The sequence below is a fragment of the Ranitomeya variabilis genome, chromosome 3 (genome assembly GCF_051348905.1).
Source record: "Ranitomeya variabilis isolate aRanVar5 chromosome 3, aRanVar5.hap1, whole genome shotgun sequence".
NCBI classification, from domain to species: domain Eukaryota; kingdom Metazoa; phylum Chordata; class Amphibia; order Anura; family Dendrobatidae; genus Ranitomeya; species Ranitomeya variabilis.
This window is the reverse complement of record NC_135234.1, coordinates 643,212,051-643,236,583: the sequence shown is the minus strand read 5'-3', so window position 1 is coordinate 643,236,583 and position 24,533 is coordinate 643,212,051. Positions and strand designations below refer to the sequence as shown.

Sequence of the window (24,533 nt, the reverse complement as noted above, 5' to 3'; positions counted from 1 at the left end):
ATAGCATATTCCACCCCCCCTGTATGCATGGCTCATATTCACCCCCCTACTGTATGCATGGCTCATATTTCCCCCCCCCTGTATGCATGGCTCATATTCACCCCCCTGTATGCATGGCTCATATTCACCCCCCTGTATGCATGGCTCATATTTCCCCTCCCTGTATGCATGGCTCATATTCACCCCCCCCTTGAATGGCGCGGCTTACCGTCCTCCTTCTTCCCCCCTCCCCTGTCCCCCCATCCCTCATACTCACCTGTTCCTCACCGCACGGCCGCGACATCCCTCTGGCTGTCCCGACTCCTGGCGAGCAGCACCTTCTTCCTGCGTGAGCGGTCAGGTGATACCGCTCTGCTCATTAAGGTCATGAATATGCGCATATTCATGACCTTAATTAGCGGTACCACGTGACCGCTCATTCAGGACGAGCTCCAGACGCCGAGACCAGGCATCGCTGGAGCAGGGTGAGTATCGTCTTCAAGGAGGGCGGGTGGGAGGCAGGCGGGCGAGCGGGGGGGCATTGGGGCGGGGTCGGTCGGGAGGTGACCCAGCTTTAAAAAAAAAACAAAAAAAAACAAACCTTGCTCAGGTGCCGCCCCCTGCATTGTCCCCACCCTAGGCACGTGCCCTCACGTGCCTAGTGGCAAATACGGCCCTGCTTCTACCTTGTTTTACAGTACCATATAACGGTTGTTATTTTGGTTAGATTTTCCAAAAAATGAGGAAGTCTGGTGGAAGAGCCCGTGGGCGGTGGTTGCCAGCTGGTACTGATGGTGGTGGTGGTGGTGCATCTGGTGGTAGTGGCAAAAGCACAATAGCACCTAAGGCTGGAGGTGTTGAGCCAGCATCATCGTCTGGCTACACAAGGCCTCGAAGGCTCCCTTATCTGGGAGTAGGAAAACAGCTTTTAAAGCCGGAGCAGCAGGAAAAAGTTTTGGCTTTCCTTGCTGACTCAGCCTCTAGCTCTTTCACCTCCTCTTCAGAAAGTTCCAAATATAAAAGCAGCGAGTCGTCAGTGGATGCTCCCGGTCAGGAACAAGACGTTTCCTTGTGTCCTTCACCCAAACCAAAAGTGGTGGTGCACAACCAACGTCAGCACACCATCGTAATATGAGGGGCCCTGTGCCAGTACCGCCGCCCACGAGAGAGTGTTCCCCCAGCTCGAACAGTGCTCTACCACTTGCAATACTTACCTCTCCCTGCTCCACCACTGTGTAGTCTGTGCTGTTAAATCCTTCAATGGCACTGCCAATACAAATTTGTTGAAATGATAGATGATAGTTAAAATATACAGGGGCCCTGGCCTCCATTTAGACCAGTTAATACTTTGCGCCTACTACCACTGTCTGCTACTCAGCAGAGGAGCCCACCCCTATACCTAGCTATGTCACCTGTTTATTTATGAACAAGTTTTTGGCAGACATTTAGCCCACTTTATTATTTGGGCCTACTAACTTAGTCTGCTACTCATTACAATTTTCCAACACTGAGCAAAGCAATGTCGCCTGTTTATTTATGAACAATTTTTTGGCAGACATTTAGCCCACTTTAATATTTGGGCCTACTAACTGTGTCTGCCATTCATTACAGTTTTCCTCCACTGAACAAAGCAATGCCGCCTGTTTAGTCCTGTTACCACATTTGAACTGCATTTAGTCTACTTTATGATTTGGGCCTATATCTGTGTTTCCTCCTCATCCTGCCCATTGCCCAACCACTGCTAGATGAGTCTGCTGGTACATTGACCCAGACCACTACATTCCCCTTGCACTCTACACAGCCAGAATCTGACCCTGCTGAAAGTCAGGTTCCCCTTCCCGCATACTATACCACCTTACACGGGGACAAAGAGGAAGGTGCAGATGAAAGTGCAGTTTCCTTCATCAGGTGGGGGCATACTTGTTGGCGACGTCACTGGCACAGGGCCCCTCATAGTATGCAAAAGTGTCTCTGCCAGTGGGAGGCACCACCCGCCGTCAAACACACCGCTGTACTATGAGGGGCCCTGAGCCAGTGCCAACGAGTGGGCCCCCCCTGCTTGCTCAGGATCATAGCACTTGCAAAGTTGAAATACTTACCTCTCCCTGCTCCACTGCCGTGACGTATTCTGTTTCCTGGGCCCACGAAAATCTTGAGCCAGCCCTACCCCCCACAACTTTAGCCAAATGACCCCCAGTTTTCAATGCCTAACTATTATTATAAAGTAAATTAAGATTAACAAGCTTAAGTAATAAGAATTTGTCCTCCACACACTGCCGACTTTCATTCCCCATTGACTTGCATTGGATTTCGTGTTTCAGTCGGCCCCCGACTTTTCGCAATAATTGGCCGATTTCACCCGACCTGACTTTTGACAAAGTCGGGTTTCGCGAAACCCGACTCGATCCGAAAAAAGTAAAAGTCGCTCAACTCTAATTACTAATAATGTTCACAGTGTGGTTTTTGCTGTGTATATCCTGTACTTGTGTGCTCGGTGCTTATCCCTTGTTTTGTGCTTGTGTACCCATGTGACATGCAACATTTGAGCATGCAATGTGAGCTCAGTGTCTGTGATACCTGTGACTATGTGACGTGTGCCCTGACATTTCCACAGCGATTTTCTGATGTGTGTGCTGTGATGTTAGGTCTGTACAACATGGCTTATTGTATGCAGGGTGATACTTAAAGTCAGGTGTCCAGGAAAAACTTAAATGTTGCCAGTAGGGTTGAGCGACTTTCATTTTTTTAAGATCGAGTCTGGTTTTGTGAAACCCGATTTAGTCCAGAGTCGAGTCGAGTGAAGTCGGCCGATTATCGCTAAAAGTCGGGGATCGACCGAAACACGAAACCCAATGCAAGTCAATGGGGAAGCATAGCCGGCAGTGAGTGGAGGCCAGGAAAACACCTACAGTGCACATTTTACTGCCAAAAACATCCATTCTTGTTTTCTGAAGCTTGTCAATCTTAATTAACTTTATAATAATAGTTGGGCACTGGAAATTGGGGGTCATTTGGCAAAAGTTGTGGGGGTAGGGCTGGTTCAAGGTTTTAGTGGGCCCAGGAAACATGGACTACGTCATGGCGGTGGAGCAGGGAGAGGTAAGTATTTCAACGTTGCAAGTGCTGTGATCCTGAGCAAGCAGGGGGGGCCCACTCGTTCGCATTGGCACTGGCACAGGGCCCCTCAAAGTACGGCGGTGTGTTTGCATGGCAGGGGCGCCTCCCACCAGCAGCGACACTTTTGCGTACTCTGAGTGGCCCTGTGCCAGTGACGTCGCCAACGAGTATGCCCCCCCACCTGATGAAGGAACCTGCACTTGCATCTGCACCTTCCTCTTTGTCCCTGTGTAAGGTGGTATAATATGCAGGAAGGGGAACCTTACTTTCAGCAGGGTCAGATTCTGGCTGTGTAGAGTACAAGGGGAATGTAGTGGTCTAGGTCAATGTACCAGCAGACTCATCTAGCAGTGGCTGGGCAATGGGCAGGATGATGAGGAAACAGATATAGGGCCAAAGAATAAAGTAGGCTAAATGCAGATCAAAATTGGTAACAGGACTAAACAGGCGGCATTGCTTTGTTCAGTGGAGTAGCAAACCCAAGAGCAGCAGACACTGTTTCAAGGGCCTAACCACACTAGTAGGCCAAATGCAGTTTAATATCTGATAGTATAGGCCGAAAGCCAGAATGTGGAAGCTCAGCTTTGTTCAGTTGAGGACAACACCAGGGAGGGGCAGACACCGTTAGTAGGCCCTAAACACCATTTTGTTTTTTAAAAAACACTTAATGAGAGCCAGAAGGTTGAAGCTCAGCTTTATTCAGTTGAGGGCAACACCAGGCAGGGGCAGACACCGTTAGTAGGCCGGAACCAGCAATGTGTTTAAAAACAGCAGTTAATCAGAGCCGGAAGGTAGAAGCTCAGCTTTATTCAGTTGAGGGCAACACCAGGGAGGGGCAGAAGCCGTTAGTAGGCCCTAACCACCATTTTGTTTTTTAAAAAACACTTAATGAGAGCCAGAAGGTTGAAGCTCAGCTTTATTCAGTTGAGGGCAACACCAGGGAGGGGCAGACACCGTTAGTAGGCCCTAACCACCATTTTGTTTTTTAAAAAAGACTTAATGAGAGCCAGAAGGTTGAAGCTCAGCTTTATTCAGTTGAGGGCAACACCAGGGAGGGGCAGACACCGTTAGTAGGCCCTAAACACCATTTTGTTTTTTAAAAAACACTTAATGAGAGCCAGAAGGTTGAAGCTCAGCTTTATTCAGTTGAGGGCAACACCAGGCAGGGGCAGACACCGTTAGTAGGCCGGAACCAGCAATGTGTTTAAAAACAGCAGTTAATCAGAGCCGGAAGGTAGAAGCTCAGCTTTATTCAGTTGAGGGCAACACCAGGCAGGGGCAGACACCGTTAGTAGGCCGGAACCAGCAATGTGTTTAAAAACAGCAGTTAATCAGAGCCGGAAGGTAGAAGCTCAGCTTTATTCAGTTGAGGGCAACACCAGGGAGGGGCAGAAGCCGTTAGTAGGCCCTAACCACCATTTTGTTTTTTAAAAAACACTTAATGAGAGCCAGAAGGTTGAAGCTCAGCTTTATTCAGTTGAGGGCAACACCAGGCAGGGGCAGACACCGTTAGTAGGCCGGAACCACCATTTTGTTTTTTAAAAAACACTTAATGAGAGCCAGAAGGTTGAAGCTCAGCTTTATTCAGTTGAGGGCAACACCAGGCAGGGGCAGACACCGTTAGTAGGCCGGAACCAGCAATGTGTTTAAAAACAGCAGTTAATCAGAGCCGGAAGGTAGAAGCTCAGCTTTATTCAGTTGAGGGCAACACCAGGGAGGGGCAGAAGCCGTTAGTAGGCCGGAACCAGCAATGTGTTTAAAAACAGCAGTTAATCAGAGCCGGAAGGTAGAAGCTCAGCTTTATTCAGTTGAGGGCAACACCAGGGAGGGGCAGAAGCCGTTAGTAGGCCCTAACCACCATTTTGTTTTTTAAAAAACACTTAATGAGAGCCAGAAGGTTGAAGCTCAGCTTTATTCAGTTGAGGGCAACACCAGGCAGGGGCAGACACCGTTAGTAGGCCGGAACCAGCAATGTGTTTAAAAACAGCAGTTAATCAGAGCCGGAAGGTAGAATCTCAGCTTTATTCAGTTGAGGGCAACACCAGGGAGGGGCAGAAGCCGTTAGTAGGCCGGAACCACCATTTTGTTTTTTAAAAAACACTTAATGAGAGCCAGAAGGTTGAAGCTCAGCTTTATTCAGTTGAGGGCAACACCAGGCAGGGGCAGACACCGTTAGTAGGCCGGAACCACCATTTTGTTTTTTAAAAAACACTTAATGAGAGCCAGAAGGTTGAAGCTCAGCTTTATTCAGTTGAGGGCAACACCAGGCAGGGGCAGACACCGTTAGTAGGCCGGAACCAGCAATGTGTTTAAAAACAGCAGTTAATCAGAGCCGGAAGGTAGAAGCTCAGCTTTATTCAGTTGAGGGCAACACCAGGCAGGGGCAGACACCGTTAGTAGGCCGGAACCAGCAATGTGTTTAAAAACAGCAGTTAATCAGAGCCGGAAGGTAGAAGCTCAGCTTTATTCAGTTGAGGGCAACACCAGGGAGGGGCAGAAGCCGTTAGTAGGCCGGAACCACCATTTTGTTTTTAAAAAACACTTAATGAGAGCCAGAAGGTTGAAGCTCAGCTTTATTCAGTTGAGGGCAACACCAGGCAGGGGCAGACACCGTTAGTAGGCCGGAACCACCATTTTGTTTTTTAAAAAACACTTAATGAGAGCCAGAAGGTTGAAGCTCAGCTTTATTCAGTTGAGGGCAACACCAGGCAGGGGCAGAAGCCGTTAGTAGGCCGGAACCACCATTTTGTTTTTAAAAAACACTTAATGAGAGCCAGAAGGTTGAAGCTCAGCTTTATTCAGTTGAGGGCAACACCAGGGAGGGGCAGAAGCCGTTAGTAGGCCGGAACCAGCAATGTGTTTAAAAACAGCAGTTAATCAGAGCCGGAAGGTAGAAGCTCAGCTTTATTCAGTTGAGGGCAACACCAGGGAGGGGCAGAAGCCGTTAGTAGGCCGGAACCAGCAATGTGTTTAAAAACAGCAGTTAATCAGAGCCGGAAGGTAGAAGCTCAGCTTTATTCAGTTGAGGGCAACACCAGGGAGGGGCAGAAGCCGTTAGTAGGCCGGAACCACCATTTTGTTTTTTAAAAAAACACTTAATGAGAGCCAGAAGGTTGAAGCTCAGCTTTATTCAGTTGAGGGCAACACCAGGCAGGGGCAGACACCGTTAGTAGGCCGGAACCACCATTTTGTTTTTTAAAAAACACTTAATGAGAGCCAGAAGGTAGAAGCTCAGCTTTATTCAGTTGAGGACAACTTGAATTAGGGACTGCATACAGACTTAGCAGGCTGTCCCCTGTGTGGACCATGCATCCAATACATTAACCCATTGAGCCACAAAGGACACGTAACCTTCCGTGGCCATGCCTACAGGTCCATGTGTCTGTTGTCAGGTGTACCTTTGTCAGTGTAGGCCTATTGGAAGGAGGGACCGCAGACAGGCTTCGAAGGCCTAACACAATAAAATGGGCTGGCTGTAGGCACTTTAAAATTGGTTCCAGGGGTACACGGGCAGCAGTGGTCTGGTCAGTGGAGGCCTAGTGGAAGGAGGGACCGCAGACAGGCTTCGAAGGCCTAACACAATAAAATGGGCTGGCTGTAGGCACTTTAAAATTGGTTCCAGGGGTACACGGGTAGCAGTGGTCTGGTCAGTGGAGGCCTAGTGGAAGGAGGGACCGCAGACAGGCTTCGAAGGCCTAAAATAACAAACAATAGGCTCATGGCAGTTTTACAGCGGTTACATGGATACACGGGCAGGCAGCTTGGTGGTGAGTGGAGGAGTATTTAAAGTAGGGACCGCAGACAGGCTATCAAAGGCCTAAAATAACAAACAATAGGCTCATGGCAGTTTTACAGCGGTTACATGGATACACAGGCAGCTTGGTGGTGAGTGGAGGAGTATTTAAAGTAGGGACCGCAGACAGGCTATCAAAGGCCTAAAATAACAAACAATAGGCTCATGGCAGTTTTACAGCGGTTACATGGATACACGGGCAGGCAGCTTGGTGGTGAGTGGAGGAGTATTTAAAGTAGGGACCGCAGACAGGCTATCAAAGGCCTAAAATAACAAACAATAGGCTCATGGCAGTTTTACAGCGGTTACATGGATACACAGGCAGCTTGGTGGTGAGTGGAGGAGTATTTAAAGTAGGGACCGCAGACAGGCTATCAAAGGCCTAAAATAACAAACAATAGGCTCATGGCAGTTTTACAGCGGTTACATGGATACACGGGCAGGCAGCTGGTGATGAGTGGAGGAGTATTTAAAGTAGGGACCGCAGACAGGCTATCAAAGGCCTAAAATAACAAACAATAGGCTCATGGCAGTTTTACAGCGGTTACATGGATACACGGGCAGGCAGCTGGTGATGAGTGGAGGAGTATTTAAAGTAGGGACCGCAGACAGGCTATCAAAGGCCTAAAATAACAAACAATAGGCTCATGGCAGTTTTACAGCGGTTACATGGATACACGGGCAGGCAGCTGGTGATGAGTGGAGGAGTATTTAAAGTAGGGACCGCAGACAGGCTATCAAAGGCCTAAAATAACAAACAATAGGCTCATGGCAGTTTTACAGCGGTTACATGGATACACGGGCAGGCAGCTGGTGATGAGTGGAGGAGTATTTAAAGTAGGGACCGCAGACAGGCTATCAAAGGCCTAAAATAACAAACAATAGGCTCATGGCAGTTTTACAGCGGTTACATGGATACACGGGCAGGCAGCTGGTGATGAGTGGAGGAGTATTTAAAGTAGGGACTGCAGACAGGCTATCAAAGGCCTAAAATAACAAACAATAGGCTCATGGCAGTTTTACAGCGGTTACATGGATACACGGGCAGGCAGCTGGTGATGAGTGGAGGAGTATTTAAAGTAGGGACCGCAGACAGGCTATCAAAGGCCTAAAATAACAAACAATAGGCTCATGGCAGTTTTACAGCGGTTACATGGATACACGGGCAGGCAGCTGGTGATGAGTGGAGGAGTATTTAAAGTAGGGACCGCAGACAGGCTATCAAAGGCCTAAAATAACAAACAATAGGCTCATGGCAGTTTTACAGCGGTTACATGGATACACGGGCAGGCAGCTGGTGATGAGTGGAGGAGTATTTAAAGTAGGGACCGCAGACAGGCTATCAAAGGCCTAAAATAACAAACAATAGGCTCATGGCAGTTTTACAGCGGTTACATGGATACACGGGCAAGCAGCTTGGTGGTGAGTGGAGGAGTATTTAAAGTAGGGACCGCAGACAGGCTATCAAAGGCCTAAAATAACAAACAATAGGCTCATGGCAGTTTTACAGCGGTTACATGGATACACAGGCAGCTTGGTGGTGAGTGGAGGAGTATTTAAAGTAGGGACCGCAGACAGGCTATCAAAGGCCTAAAATAACAAACAATAGGCTCATGGCAGTTTTACAGCGGTTACATGGATACACGGGCAGGCAGCTGGTGATGAGTGGAGGAGTATTTAAAGTAGGGACCGCAGACAGGCTATCAAAGGCCTAAAATAACAAACAATAGGCTCATGGCAGTTTTACAGCGGTTACATGGATACACGGGCAGGCAGCTAGTGATGAGTGGAGGAGTATTTAAAGTAGGGACCGCAGACAGGCTATCAAAGGCCTAAAATAACAAACAATAGGCTCATGGCAGTTTTACAGCGGTTACATGGATACACGGGCAGGCAGCTTGGTGGTGAGTGGAGGAGTATTTAAAGTAGGGACCGCAGACAGGCTATCAAAGGCCTAAAATAACAAACAATAGGCTCATGGCAGTTTTACAGCGGTTACATGGATACACAGGCAGCTTGGTGGTGAGTGGAGGAGTATTTAAAGTAGGGACCGCAGACAGGCTATCAAAGGCCTAAAATAACAAACAATAGGCTCATGGCAGTTTTACAGCGGTTACATGGATACACGGGCAGGCAGCTGGTGATGAGTGGAGGAGTATTTAAAGTAGGGACCGCAGACAGGCTATCAAAGGCCTAAAATAACAAACAATAGGCTCATGGCAGTTTTACAGCGGTTACATGGATACACGGGCAGGCAGCTGGTGATGAGTGGAGGAGTATTTAAAGTAGGGACCGCAGACAGGCTATCAAAGGCCTAAAATAACAAACAATAGGCTCATGGCAGTTTTACAGCGGTTACATGGATACACAGGCAGCTTGGTGGTGAGTGGAGGAGTAGTGCAAGGAGTGTCTGTCCCAGTACTCCCAAAATATAAATAGATGTTAATGTCTCGCAAAACAACCAAAACAAAAAAAAAGGTGGCATACTTAGGTACAGGGGTGGGCTCATCTACTGAGTTTCTGACATAGTAATTTGGCAGTAACTATTTAATGGTGCCAATATAGGACACAGACACAGACTACTTTAAGTTGCATCATAGATGTCTACAAATTTGTATTGTCAGTGCCAGACATTGAATGATGTCAGCGAATAGACTAAAGATTGGTGGAGCTGTGCGACATAATTTTGCACGTGGTAGAGCACATTTTGAGCTGGGGTAGGGGGGAACTCTCTTGAGGCCGGCGGGACCGCCCCAGGGCCCCTCATGTTACAACGGTGTGTCTGACGTTGGGTGCGCACCGCCACCGCCAGAGACACTACATTGTACTATGAGGGACCCAGTAGCAATGCCGTCAACCAAAAGCGAGCACACCCACCTCTTCAGACAAACAGCAGTCTCACGGGTGCTTGCGCCAAGTCGCGATACCACGGCCCCGTGTGGGGAGTTTTGCCATTTAGGGAGGTGTAAACATGTCGTATGCTGTACAATCAGCTGCAGCAAATTAGACATTAGAAAAGTAATTCACAGGCAAGAGCTTTTCATAGGAAAGCTAGGTGTCGGCCGGGCAAGGTGGGGCAAAAGATTTCGAAATCCAGTTGTGGTTCATTTTAATAAATGTTAGATCGTCAACATTTTGGGTAGCCAGACGAGTCCTTTTTTCGGTTAATATTGAACCTGCAGCACTGAATACTCTTTCTGATAGGACACTTGCTGCCGGGCAAGCAAGCTCCTGCAATGCATATTCTGCCAATTCTGGCCAGGTGTCTAATTTGGAGGCCCAGTAATCAAATGGGAATGACGGTTGAGGGAGAACATCGATAAGGGATGAAAAATAGTTAGTAACCATACTGGACAAATGTTGTCTCCTGTCACTTTCAATTGATGCAGCAGTACCTGTCCTGTCTGCGGTCATAGCAAAATCACTCCACAACCTGGTCAGAAAACCCCTCTGTCCAACGCCACTTCTGATGTGTGCACCCCTAACACTCCTAGTCTGCTGCCCCCTGGAGCTCGTGTGAGAACGATCACGTGCGCTGTGTGCTGGGAATGCCTGAAGCAAACGGTCAACAAGAGTTGATTGTTTGGTTGCTAATATTAGTTCCAAGTTCTCATGTGGCATAATATTTTGCAATTTGCCTTTATAGCGTGGATCAAGGAGGCAGGCCAACCAGTAATCGTCATCGTTCATCATTTTCGTAATGCGTGTGTCCCTTTTTAGGATACGTAAGGCATAATCCGCCATGTGGGCCAAAGTTCCAGTTGTCAAATCTCCGGTTGTGATTGGTTGAGGGGCAGTTGCAGGCAAATCTACGTCACTTGTGTCCCTCAAAAAACCAGAACCCGGCCGTGACACGCAACCAATTTCCTGTGCCCCCGGGAAAGGTTCGGCATTAAAAATATACTCATCCCCATCATCCTCCTCGTCCTCCACCTCCTCTTCGCCCGCTACCTCGTCCTGTACACTGCCCTGACCAGACAATGGCTGACTGTCATCAAGGCTTTCCTCTTCCTCTGGTGCAGACGCCTGCTCCTTTATGTGCGTCAAACTTTGCATCAGCAGACGCATTAGGGGGATGCTCATGCTTATTACGGCGTTGTCTGCACTAACCAGCCGTGTGCATTCCTCAAAACACTGAAGGACTTGACACATGTCTTGTATCTTAGACCACTGCACACCTGACAACTCCATGTCTGCCATCCTACTGCCTGCCCGTGTATCCTCCCACAAATAAATAACAGCACGCCTCTGTTCGCACAGTCTCTGAAGCATGTGCAGTGTTGAGTTCCACCTTGTTGCAACGTCTATGATGAGGCGATGCTGGGGAAGGTTCAAAGACCGCTGATAGGTCTGCATACGGCTGGCGTGTACAGGCGAACGTCGGATATGTGAGCAAAGTGCACGCACTTTGAGGAGCAGGTCGGAGAACCCAGGATAAGTTTTCAATAAGCACTGCACCACCAGGTTTAAGGTGTGAGCCAGGCAAGGAATGTGTTTCAGTTGGGAAAGGGAGATGGCAGCCATGAAATTCCTTCCGTTATCACTCACTACCTTGCCTGCCTCAAGATCTACTGTGCCCAGCCACGACTGCGTTTCTTGTTGCAAGAACTCGGACAGAACTTCCGCGGTGTGTCTGTTGTCGCCCAAACACTTCATAGCCAATACAGCCTGCTGACGCTTGGCAGTAGCTGGCCCATAATGGGACAACTGGTGTGCAACAGTGTCATCTGCCGATGGAGTGGTTGGCAGACTGCGTTCTGTGGAAGAGCTGTAGCTTCTGCAGGAGGACGAGGAGGAGGAGGAGGAGGGGGTGCGAACGCCTACAGCCAACTGTTTCCTAGACCGTGGGCTAGGCACAACTGTCCCTAAATTGATGTCGCCTGTGGACCTTGCATCCACCACATTCACCCAGTGTGCCGTGATGGACACATAACGTCCCTGGCCATGCCTACTGGTCCATGCATCTGTAGTCAGGTGCACCTTTGTACTCACAGATTGCCTGAGTGCATGGACGATGCGCTGTTTAACATGCTGGTGCAGGGCTGGGATGGCTTTTCTGGAAAAAAAGTGTCGACTGGGTAGCTCGTATCGTGGTTCAGCGTACTCCATCAGGGCTTTGAAAGCTTCGCTTTCAACTAACCGGTAGGGCATCATCTCTAACGAGATTAGTCTAGCTATGTGGGCGTTAAAACCCTGTGTACGCGGATGCGAGGATAAGTACTTCCTTTTTCTAACCAGAGTCTCATGTAGGGTGAGCTGGACTGGAGAGCTGGAGATCGTGGAACTTTCGGGTGTGCCGGTGTACATGGCAGACTGAGAGACGGTTGGAGACGGTATTGTTTCCGCCGGTGCCCTAGATGCAATATTTCCTCCTACAAAACTGGTGGTTCCCTGACCCTGACTGCTTTTGGCTGGCAAAGAAACCTGCACAGATACTGCCGGTGGTGCGGAAAATGGTGGCCTTACAGTGACGGAAGGGATGTTGCGTTGCTGACTAGCTTCATTGGCCGAGGGTGCTACAACCTTAAGGGACGTTTGGTAGTTAGTCCAGGCTTGAAAATGCATGGTGGTTAAGTGTCTATGCATGCAACTAGTATTTAGACTTTTCAGATTCTGACCTCTGCTTAAGCTAGTTGAACATTTTTGACAGATGACTTTGCGCTGATCAGTTGGATGTTGTTTAAAAAAATGCCAGACTGCACTCTTCCTAGACTCGGATCCCTTTTCAGGGATTGCAGACTGAGCTTTAACCGGATGGCCACGCTGTCCTCCAACAGGTTTTGGCTTTGACACGCGTTTTGGGCCAGATACGGGCCCGGCAGATGGAACCTGTTGCGATGTTGATGCCTGCTGCGGCCCCTCCTCCACCTCCGCTTCTGAACTACTGCCGCCTGCACCCTGTTCCCCCAATGGCTGCCAATCGGGGTCAATAACTGGGTCATCTATTACCTCCTCTTCGAGCTCGTGTGCAACTTCGTCTGTGTCACTGTGTCGGTCGGTGGTATAGCGTTCGTGGCGGGGCAACATAGTCTCATCAGGGTCTGATTGTGGATCTGTACCCTGAGAGGGCAATGTGGTGGTCTGAGTCAAAGGAGCAGCATAGTACTCTGGCTGTGGCTGTGCATCAGTGCACTCCATGTCAGAATCTACTTGTAATGGGCATGGCCTGTTAAATGTTTCACTTTCTAAGCCAGGGACGGTATGTGTAAAGAGCTCCATGGAGTGACCCGTTGTGTCGCCTGCTGCATCCTTCTCTCTTGTTGTAGTTTTTGCTGAGGAGGACAAGGAAGCGACTTGTCCCTGACCGTGAACATCCACAAGCGACGCGCTGCTTTTACATTTACCAGTTTCGGAAGAGGAGGCAAAAGAGCTAGAGGCTGAGTCTGCAATGTAAGCCAAAACTTGCTGTTGCTGCTCCGCCTTTAAAAGCGGTTTTCCTACTCCCAGAAAAGAGAGCGTTCGAGGCCTTGTGTAGCCTGACGACGAAACTGGCTCCACAGCTCCAGACTTAGGTGGAATATTTTTATCCCCACGACCACCTGATGCTCCACTACCACTACCATCATTACCGGCTGACAATGAACGCCCACGACGACCTCTTGCACCAGACTTCCTCATTGTTTTAAAATCTTAACCAAAGTAACTTTATTTGTTGCTGTCAAACAACTTACACGGTGAGCTATAACTTCAGTATGATTTCAATATCCCTTAACAGGTTGGTGAGACCACAAGGAAAATCAGGCACAATGTTACACACTCTGTTTTCTGTGGCACAAAATCACAGAGATGACACACACGCAGGACTGTCACTCAAGCACTAATGTCAATATTAATCTCCCACCTAATTTATTTTATTTTTTTTCTCAGGGAGACTTTAGAAACCAAATAATATTAAAAAAAAAACAAACAAAAAAAGGCTTTCTATGGCCCACAATTAGAGAGAGAGAGGTGGCACACCCAGGAGTCAAGACTGGCGCACAAGCTGAAAGGGCAATATTACTCTCCCACTGTTTTTTTAAGTTTTTTTTTTTATTATTTTCAGGGAGACTTTAGAAACCAAATAATATTAAAAAAACCAAAAAAATAAATAGCCTTTCTATGGCCCACTAAATGAGAGAGAGAGGTGGCACACCCAGGAGTCAAGACTGGCACACAAGCTGAAAGGGCAATATTACTCTCCCACTGTTTTTTTATGTATTTTTTGTTTTTTAAGGGAGACTTTAGAAACCAAATAATATTAAAAAAACAAACAAAAAAAAAAGGCTTTCTATGGCCCACAATTAGAGAGAGAGAGGTGGCACACCCAGGAGTCAAGACTGGCGCACAAGCTGAAAGGGCAATATTACTCTCCCACTGTTTTTTTAAGTTTTTTTTTTTTTCAGGGAGACTTTAGAAACCAAATAATATTAAAAAAACCAAAAAAATAAATAGCCTTTCTATGGCCCACAATTAGAGAGAGAGAGGTGGCACACCCAGGAGTCAAGACTGGCACACAAGCTGAAAGGGCAATATTACTCTCCCACTGTTTTTTTATGTATTTTTTGTTTTTTAAGGGAGACTTTAGAAACCCAATAATATTTAAAAAAAAAAAAAAAAAAAGGCTTTCTATGGCCCACAATTAGAGAGAGAGAGGTGGCACACCCAGGAGTCAAGACTGGCGCACAAGCTGAAAGGGCAATATTACTCTCCCACTGTTTTTTTAAGTTTTTTTTTTTTTCAGGGAGACTTTAGAAACCAAATAATATTAAAAAAACCAAAAAAATAAATAGCCTTTCTATGGCCCACTGAATGAGAGAGAGAGGTGGCACACCCAGGAGTCAAGACTGGCACACAAGCTGAAAGGGCAATATTACTCTCCCACTGTTTTTTTATGTATTTTTTGTTTTTTAAGGGAGACTTTAGAAACCAAATAATATTAAAAAAAAACAACAAAAAAAGGCTTTCTATGGCCCACAATTAGAGAGAGAGAGGTGGCACACCCAGGAGTCAAGACTGGCGCACAAGCTGAAAGGGCAATATTACTCTCCCACTGTTTTTTTAAGTTTTTTTTTTTTTTCAGGGAGACTTTAGAAACCAAATAATATTAAAAAAACCAAAAAAATAAATAGCCTTTCTATGGCCTACAATTAGAGAGAGAGAGAGGTGGCACACACAGGAGTCAAGACTGGCACACAAGCTGAAAGGGCAATATTACTCTCCCACTGTTTTTTTTATGTATTTTTTGTTTTTTAAGGGAGACCTTAGAAACCCAATAATATTTAAAAAAACAAAAAAAAAAAGGCTTTCTATGGCCCACAATTAGAGAGAGAGAGGTGGCACACCCAGGAGTCAAGACTGGCGCACAAGCTGAAAGGGCAATATTACTCTCCCACTGTTTTTTTAAGTTTTTTTTTTTTTCAGGGAGACTTTAGAAACCAAATAATATTAAAAAAACCAAAAAAATAAATAGCCTTTCTATGGCCCACAATTAGAGAGAGAGAGGTGGCACACCCAGGAGTCAAGACTGGCACACAAGCTGAAAGGGCAATATTACTCTCCCACTGTTTTTTTATGTATTTTTTGTTTTTTAAGGGAGACTTTAGAAACCCAATAATATTTAAAAAAAAAAAAAAAAAAAGGCTTTCTATGGCCCACAATTAGAGAGAGAGAGGTGGCACACCCAGGAGTCAAGACTGGCGCACAAGCTGAAAGGGCAATATTACTCTCCCACTGTTTTTTTAAGTTTTTTTTTTTTTATTTTCAGGGAGACTTTAGAAACCAAATAATATTAAAAAAACCAAAAAAAATAAATAGCCTTTCTATGGCCCACTGAATGAGAGAGAGAGGTGGCACACCCAGGAGTCAAGACTGGCACACAAGCTGAAAGGGCAATATTACTCTCCCACTGTTTTTTTATGTATTTTTTGTTTTTTAAGGGAGACTTTAGAAACCCAATAATATTTAAAAAAAAAAAAAAAAAAAAAGGCTTTCTATGGCCCACAATTAGAGAGAGAGAGGTGGCACACCCAGGAGTCAAGACTGGCGCACAAGCTGAAAGGGCAATATTACTCTCCCACTGTTTTTTTATGTATTTTTTGTTTTTTAAGGGAGACTTTAGAAACTCAATAATATTTAAAAAAAAAAAAAAAAAAAGGCTTTCTATGGCCCACAATTAGAGAGAGAGAGGTGGCACACCCAGGAGTCAAGACTGGCACACAAGCTGAAAGGGCAATATTACTCTCCCACTGTTTTTTTATGTATTTTTTGTTTTTTAAGGGAGACTTTAGAAACCCAATAATATTTAAAAAAAAAAAAAAAAAAAAAGGCTTTCTATGGCCCACAATTAGAGAGAGAGAGGTGGCACACCCAGGAGTCAAGACTGGCGCACAAGCTGAAAGGGCAATATTACTCTCCCACTGTTTTTTTAAGTTATTTTTTTTTTATTTTCAGGGAGACTTTAGAAACCAAATAATATTAAAAAAACCAAAAAAATAAATAGCCTTTCTATGGCCCACTGAATGAGAGAGAGAGGTGGCACACCCAGGAGTCAAGACTGGCACACAAGCTGAAAGGGCAATATTACTCTCCCACTGTTTTTTTATGTATTTTTTGTTTTTTAAGGGAGACTTTAGAAACCCAATAATATTTAAAAAAACAAAAAAAAAAGGCTTTCTATGGCCCACAATTAGAGAGAGAGAGGTGGCACACCCAGGAGTCAAGACTGGCGCACAAGCTGAAAGGGCAATATTACTCTCCCACTGTTTTTTTAAGTTTTTTTTTTTTTATTTTCAGGGAGACTTTAGAAACCAAATAATATTAAAAAAACCAAAAAAATAAATAGCCTTTCTATGGCCCACTGAATGAGAGAGAGAGGTGGCACACCCAGGAGTCAAGACTGGCACACAAGCTGAAAGGGCAATATTACTCTCCCACTGTTTTTTTTAAGTTTTTTTTTTTTTCAGGGAGACTTTAGAAACCAAATAATATTAAAAAAACCAAAAAAATAAATAGCCTTTCTATGGCCCACAATTAGAGAGAGAGAGGTGGCACACCCAGGAGTCAAGACTGGCACACAAGCTGAAAGGGCAATATTACTCTCCCACTGTTTTTTTATGTATTTTTTGTTTTTTAAGGGAGACTTTAGAAACCCAATAATATTTAAAAAAAAAAAAAAAAAAAAGGCTTTCTATGGCCCACAATTAGAGAGAGAGAGGTGGCACACCCAGGAGTCAAGACTGGCGCACAAGCTGAAAGGGCAATATTACTCTCCCACTGTTTTTTTAAGTTTTTTTTTTTTTATTTTCAGGGAGACTTTAGAAACCAAATAATATTAAAAAAACCAAAAAAATAAATAGCCTTTCTATGGCCCACTGAATGAGAGAGAGAGGTTGCACACCCAGGAGTCAAGACTGGCACACAAGCTGAAAGGGCAATATTACTCTCCCACTGTTTTTTTATGTATTTTTTGTTTTTTAAGGGAGACTTTAGAAACCCAATAATATTTAAAAAAACAAAAAAAAAAAGGCTTTCTATGGCCCACAATTAGAGAGAGAGAGGTGGCACACCCAGGAGTCAAGACTGGCGCACAAGCTGAAAGGGCAATATTACTCTCCCACTGTTTTTTTAAGTTTTTTTTTTTTTATTTTCAGGGAGACTTTAGAAACCAAATAATATTAAAAAAACCAAAAAAATAAATAGCCTTTCTATGGCCCACTGAATGAGAGAGAGAGGTGGCACACCCAGGAGTCAAGACTGGCACACAAGCTGAAAGGGCAATATTACTCTCCCACTGTTTTTTTATGTATTTTTTGTTTTTTAAGGGAGACTTTAGAAACCCAATAATATTTAAAAAAAAAAAAAAAAAAAAGGCTTTCTATGGCCCACAATTAGAGAGAGAGAGGTGGCACACCCAGGAGTCAAGACTGGCGCACAAGCTGAAAGGGCAATATTACTCTCCCACTGTTTTTTTAAGTTTTTTTTTTTTTTCAGGGAGACTTTAGAAACCAAATAATATTAAAAAAACCAAAAAAATAAATAGCCTTTCTATGGCCCACTGAATGAGAGAGAGAGGTGGCACACCCAGGAGTCAAGACTGGCACACAAGCTGAAAGGGCAATATTACTCTCCCACTGTTTTTTTATGTATTTTTTGTTTTTTAAGGGAGACTTTAGAAACCAAATAATATTTAAAAAAAAACAAAAAAAAAAAGGCTTTCTATGGCCCACAATTAGAGAGAGAGAGGTGGCACACCCAGGAGTCAAGACTGGCGCACAAGCTGAAAGGGCAATATTACTCTCCCACTGTTTTTTTAAGTTTTTTTTTATTTTCAGGGAGACTTTAGAAACCAAATAATATTAAAAAAACCAAAAAAATAAATAGCCTTTCTATGGCCCACTGAATGAGAGAGAGAGAGGTGGCACACCCAGGAGTCAAGACTGGCACACAAGCTGAAAGGGTAATATTACTCTCCCACTGTTTTTTTATGTATTTTTTGTTTTTTAAGGGAGACTTTAGAAACCAAATAATATTAAAAGAAAAACAAAAAAAAAAAGGCTTTCTATGGCCCACAATTAGAGAGAGAGAGGTGGCACACCTAGGAGTCAAGACTGGCGCACAAGCTGAAAGGGCAATATTACTCTCCCACTGTTTTTTTAAGTTTTTTTTTTATTTTCAGGGAGACTTTAGAAACCAAATAATATTAAAAAAAACAAAAAAATAAATAGCCTTTCTAAGGCCCACTGAATGAGAGAGAGAGGTGGCACACCCAGGAGTCAAGACTGGCACACAAGCTGAAAGGGCAATATTACTCTCCCACTGTTTTTTTATGTATTTTTTGTTTTTTAAGGGAGACTTTAGAAACCCAATAATATTTAAAAAAAAAAAAAAAAAAGGCTTTCTATGGCCCACTGAATGAGAGAGAGAGGTGGCACACCCAGGAGTCAAGACTGGCACACAAGCTGAAAGGGCAATATTACTCTCCCACTGTTTTTTTATTTATTTTTTTTTTTTTTCAGGGAGACTTTAGAAACCAAATAATAAGAAAAAAAATAAATAAATAAATAGGCTTTCTATAGCCCACTGAATAAGAGATAGCACACACAGCAGTGGCACACAAGCCCTGACTGAGGCCAATATTTTTCTACCACTGATTGATGTAGTGTTTTTGTGTTGAGGTAGAATTTAGAACACAAATCACGGAAAAAATAAATAGGCTTTCTATGGCCCACTCAGTGAGAGATGGCACACACAGGGATGGCACTGTAGCAGAAATGCCAATCTTAATCTCCCACAAAAAAAAAAAAAAAAAAAAAAAAAAACAGGGACTGTCCTACAATTACTATCTCCCTGCAGTAATCTCAGCCAGGTATGGCAGGCAGCAATAGGAGTGGACTGATGCACAAATTAAATAAAAAGTGTGGACAAACAAAAAAGATAGCTGTGCAGAAAGGAAGGAACAAGAGGATATGTGCTTTGAAAAAAGCAGTTGGTTTCCACAGTGGTGTACACACAGCAATACAGCTATCACGGAGCCTTCTAGGGCAGCCCAATGAGCTACAGCGCTGAGGAAAAAAAAAAAAAATAGCTTCCACTGTTCCTGCACACCGAAGGTGGTGTTGGACAGTGGAAATCGCTGCAGCACAAGCGGTTTGGTGGTTAGTGGACCCTGCCTAACGCTATCCCTGCTTCTGACGAAGCGGCAGCAACCTCTCCCTAAGCTCAGATCAGCAGCAGTGAGATGGCGGTCGGCGGGAACGCCCCTTTATAGCCCCTGTGACGCCGCAGACAGCAAGCCAATCACTGCAATGCCCTTCTCTAAGATGGTGGGGACCAGGATCTATGTCATCACGCTGCCCACACTCTGCGTTCACCTTCATTGGCTGAGAAATGGTGCTTTTCGCGTCATTGAAACGCGACTTTGGCGCGAAAGTCGCGTACCGCATGGCCGACAAGCACAGGGGTCGGATCGGGTTTCATGAGACGCCGACTTAGCCAAAAGTCGGCGCCTTTTGAAAATGATCGACCCGTTTCGCTCAACCCTAGTTGCCAGTGGTAAAATAAAAAAGCAACAACCAATCTGATACTCCCTCACCGGCACTTACCGGGGTTCAACATATCCCACCCCATGGTCTTCATTTACTCTAGCAAGTAATAGTTACCATTCAAAGTGGCAGCAGGACCGCTGGGACCAGTGATTGATTGTCATGGTCAAGTGTTTTCAATAGCGCATCATCGGTTACAATGATGTGCTGCTAAAGACACTAACCATGACAGCTAATCAAAGGTCCCAGTGGTTCTCCTGCAGCTTTGAACAGTGACTGCATCCTGCCAGAGTAAATGAGGACCACAGGGCGAAATGCAATGAATCCTGGCAAGTGGCAGTAGGTGAGTACTGCTTTGCTTGCTTCTTTTATGTTACAAATCCACCTGTATAATGTAAATAATATCTGGACATCCCCTTTAACCTTTTAATGACAAGTGCAGTATGGGAGCTGAGCCTGCCTCATTCCCAGCGGATGACAGCAGTGTTATTCAGCCATCATCTGAGAGGAGCTCCGCCATTGGCTGTTAATCTGTTTCTCCTGCTATTATAGTAACATTTACAGCACACGGTCCAAGGGAGGCGCTGTCATCATTGCTCATAAAGTTTTACAATAAGCTCCCATCTGCGTGAATCTTATCCAGAAAGGCATCAAATTGCATGACCTTGCTTACATAAACTAGTAAAGATTAGAATTTATATTTTATAGAATAACATTTTCATTCATTTATCTACAGATGAAAATGTTCTGAAGAGTTTACCAAAGACGGGAAGTCCAAAGATTTACAAGGTTACCAATTGTATGGAACATGCTTTGACCGCTGTGCACCCTTGGACAAGATATGCTGCTGGCTGGGACGCCAAGCTCTACTACATTCCTTTATCATACCTGCCTACAGTATTATCTGACTATTTGCTTGCTGAATATGCACCCAAACCGGCTCACAAATATTAACAGAACAAAGTACAACCAAATGTGGCTGATCTGATTTAGCAGAAAAAAATTGTTGTAATTCTAATCATTTTCAACAATACTTAATATTCTACATATATAATATAATTCTATTAATAGATATTTTAAGAATGTTCCCTATTGTAATACAGTCTATTCTAAGGCTAGGTTCAAATTACCTTAGAGCAATCCTTTTAGCGCATACGTTAGCGGATTGCGCTAACGCAATGTCACTTTAGGGCTCGCGTTTGCCGATCCCGCTAGCACAGATGCCCGATCTGCGATATCGAGGAACGGACCTTGGCCGCTGCGCTAGCGGGATCGGCAAACACGAGCCCTAAAGTGACATTGCGTTAGCGCAATATGCTAGCGTATGCACTAAACGGATTGCCCTAACGCAATGTGAACCTAGCCTTACTGATGTTGGGTGTAAATTAGGAATATACTGCTGTGCTAAAAAGTTTACATACCCCTGCAGAATTTTTGCTTTCTTGGCCTTTTTTTTTGGAGAATATGAACGATAACATCAAAACTTTTTCTCCACTCATGATTAGTGGTTGGATGAAACCATTTATTGTCAAACTACTGTGTTTTCTCTTTTTAAATCATAATGACAACCCAAAACATCCAAATGACCCTGATCAAAAGTTCACATACCCCATTTCTTAATACCGTGCATTGCCCCCTCTAATATCAATGACAGCGTGAAGTCTTTTGTGGCAGTTGTGGATGAGGTTCTTTATTTTCTCAGATGGTAAAGCTGCCCACTCTTCTTGGTAAAAAGCCTCCAGTTCCTGTAAATTCTTGAGCTGTCTATCATGAACTGCGCATTTGAGATTTCCCCAGAGTAGCTCAATGATATTGAGGTTAGGAGGCTGAGATAACCACTCCAGAACCTTCACTTTTATTCTGCTGTAGCCAATGACAGATCGACTTGGCCTTGTGTTTTGCTTTGTTGTCATATTGGAACGTCCAAGTACGTCCCATGCACACCTGCAGGCTGATGAATGAAAATTTGCCTCCAGTATTTGCTGATATCGTGCTGCATTCATCTTTCCTTCAACTTTGGCCAAGTTTCCTGTGCTTTTGTACCTCACACATCCCCAAAACATCTGTGATCCAACTCTGTTTTAAGGCTTGTCTCTGTGCTGTTTTGCGTATTGTAGGCGAGATACTTTGTAGCGTTTGCACAGTAATGGCTTTCTTCTGGCGACTCGAACATGCAGCCTATTTTTCTTCAAGTGCCTCCTTATTGTGCATCTTGAAACAGCCACACCGCTAATTTTCCGAGAGTCCTATATTTCAGCTAATGTCATTTGTGGGTTTTTCTTTGCATCCTGAACAATTTTCCTGGCAGTTGTGGATGGCATTTTTGTTGGTCTACCTGACCGTGGTTTTCTTTTTACAGAGTGTGAATGGAATGTGAGAACTCTGCTGGATAATACCAAGGTAGACAGACCAGAGAGAAGAACAGCATTGGTTGCTCGGGAGCTAGCTTGTTACAAGGTTGATATAGCAGCTCTCAGTGAAACACACCTGGCAGACAAGGGTCAATTGACAGACCATAGTGGTGGTTATACATTCTTCTGGAGTGGTTGAGGCAGCACCGAAAAATGAGAAGCAGGCGTGGGATTTGCTATCAAAACTCAACTTGCTTGTAAACTTACCAGGCTTCCGGAGGGCATCAACGACCGTCTGATGACATTTCAGCTCCCACTTACAAACAAGAAACACGTGACTCTGCTCAGTGCCTATGCTCCCACGATGACTAATCCGGATGACATTAAAGATAAGTTCTACGATAAACTTGACACACTTATTTCTGCAATCCCACAGGCAGACAAGCTCATTATACTTGGAGACTTTAATGCCAGAGTGGGAACAGACCATCAAAACTGGGAAAGGGTCATTGGGAGCCACGGCATCTGCAAGTGTGACAGTAATGGTCTGCTGCTCTTCAAGATGTGTGCCACACATGACCTTGTCATCACCAACACTTTATTCTGCTTACTCACACACAAGAAGACATCATGGATGCACCTACGCTCAAGGCATTGGCATCTCATTGATTACATCATTGCCAGGAAAAGGGATGAGATGGACTTTAGAGTGACGAAGGCCATGTGTGGTGTAGACTGCTGGACTGACCATTGCCTCATTGTGTCTAAGTGCAGGCTCCGCATCCTGCCTGCGAGGAGACCCCAAGGGCAGAAAAGGACAAAGAGGCTGAATATCTATAAGCTGCAAAATAAAAGAATTGCAAGGGAATTTGCCAATGACCTTGATGGCAGACTGTTAAATACTGCAGGCAGAGGAGATTGGCATTGAGGAACAGTGGACAATTCTGAGAGATGCTGTTTATAATACTGCTCTGGAGCATCTCAGATCAGCAGCCAGAAATAATCAAGACTGGTTCGATGAAAACGACGAGGAAATAAAGACACTCCTAGAAGAGAAACATCAGCGGTACAAGGTGTATCAAAATGACCCCATGTCGTTAGCTAAGAAAGGTGCCTTTACCAACATAAAAAGAAAGGTACAAATCAAGCTGCGCGAGATGCAGGATATCTGGTTTAGCAAGAAGACCGACGAAATTCAGGGCTATGCAGATACTCATGACCAGAAACGCTTCTACGATGCGATCAAAGCTGTATCTGGACCCCAGTCATCAAGCTCTTCATCTCTGCTTAACACAGATGAAACTAAGCTGCTGACAGAAAAGAAACAAACTCTGGAACGGTGGGCTGAGCACTTTAATAATATTCTAAATCGCCCTGCCAATATCAATGATGAGGCTATTGCTCGCCTGCCCCAGGTAGAAATCAACAAGGAGCTTGATTTTCTTCCAAGTGGAGATGAAGTCAGGAAAGCAGTAAAACAACTTTCTTGTGGAAAAGCACCCGGAAATGATGCTATACCTGCTGAGGTATTTAAAGCTGGCGGCCCTATTCTGATGCAAACGGTGACCAAACTATTCCAATATATGTGGACAAAGGAACAGGTTCCACAACAGATGAAAGATGCCAGTATAAGTCACATATACAAGAGGAAAGGTAATCGCCAATCTTGTGACAACCATCGAGGCATCTCCCTTCTGTCCACTGCAGGCAAGATATTGGCTCGTCTCTTGCTCAACCGCCTTTTTACATCACCTTGAGCACTATTACCCGAAAGCCAGTGTGGTTTCCGTGCTAAACATGGAACAGTAGATATGGTCTTTTCAGCACGTCAACTTCAAGAAAAGTGCCAGGAGCAACACCGTGACCTTTATGTAACTTTTGTTGTCTTGACCAAGGCTTTCGACAGTCAGTAGAGATGGCCTGTGGAAGATCATGGCAAAATTCGGCTGCCCAAGCAAGTTCATCTCAGTCATCCGGCAGTTCCATGATGGCATGATGGTGAAGGTTCTGAATGATGGAGATGTATCTGAGGCTTTCCCAGTAACAAACGGCATAAAACAAGGCTGTGTGCTTGCTCCAACCCTGTTCAGTATGCTGTTCTCTGCAATGTTAAGTGATGCCTTTAACAACTGTGAAGATGGAATCCAGGTTAGGTACAGGACTGATGGCAAGCTATTCAACCCAAAACGCCTGAAGGCGGTTACGAAAGTGCATGAGACTGTTATCCGTGAATTATTATTTGCTGATGACTGTGCACTTAACGCTAGCACGGAA

The 24,533-nt window shown here is 44.9% G+C and overlaps 1 protein-coding gene across 1 annotated transcript in view; it reads left to right on the top strand.

Annotated features, from left to right (window-relative positions):
* Positions 1-21,018, top strand: part of LOC143816821 (retinol dehydrogenase 7-like) — a 368,622-nt gene extending 347,604 nt beyond the window's left edge. Inside the window, exon 5 of the mRNA XM_077297690.1 lies at positions 20,645-21,018. Within this exon, the coding sequence (XP_077153805.1) occupies positions 20,645-20,862 (218 nt within the window). The 3' untranslated portion in view covers positions 20,863-21,018. The remainder of the gene's footprint in view (positions 1-20,644) is intronic.
* The last annotated feature ends 3,515 nt before the right edge of the window (positions 21,019-24,533 follow it).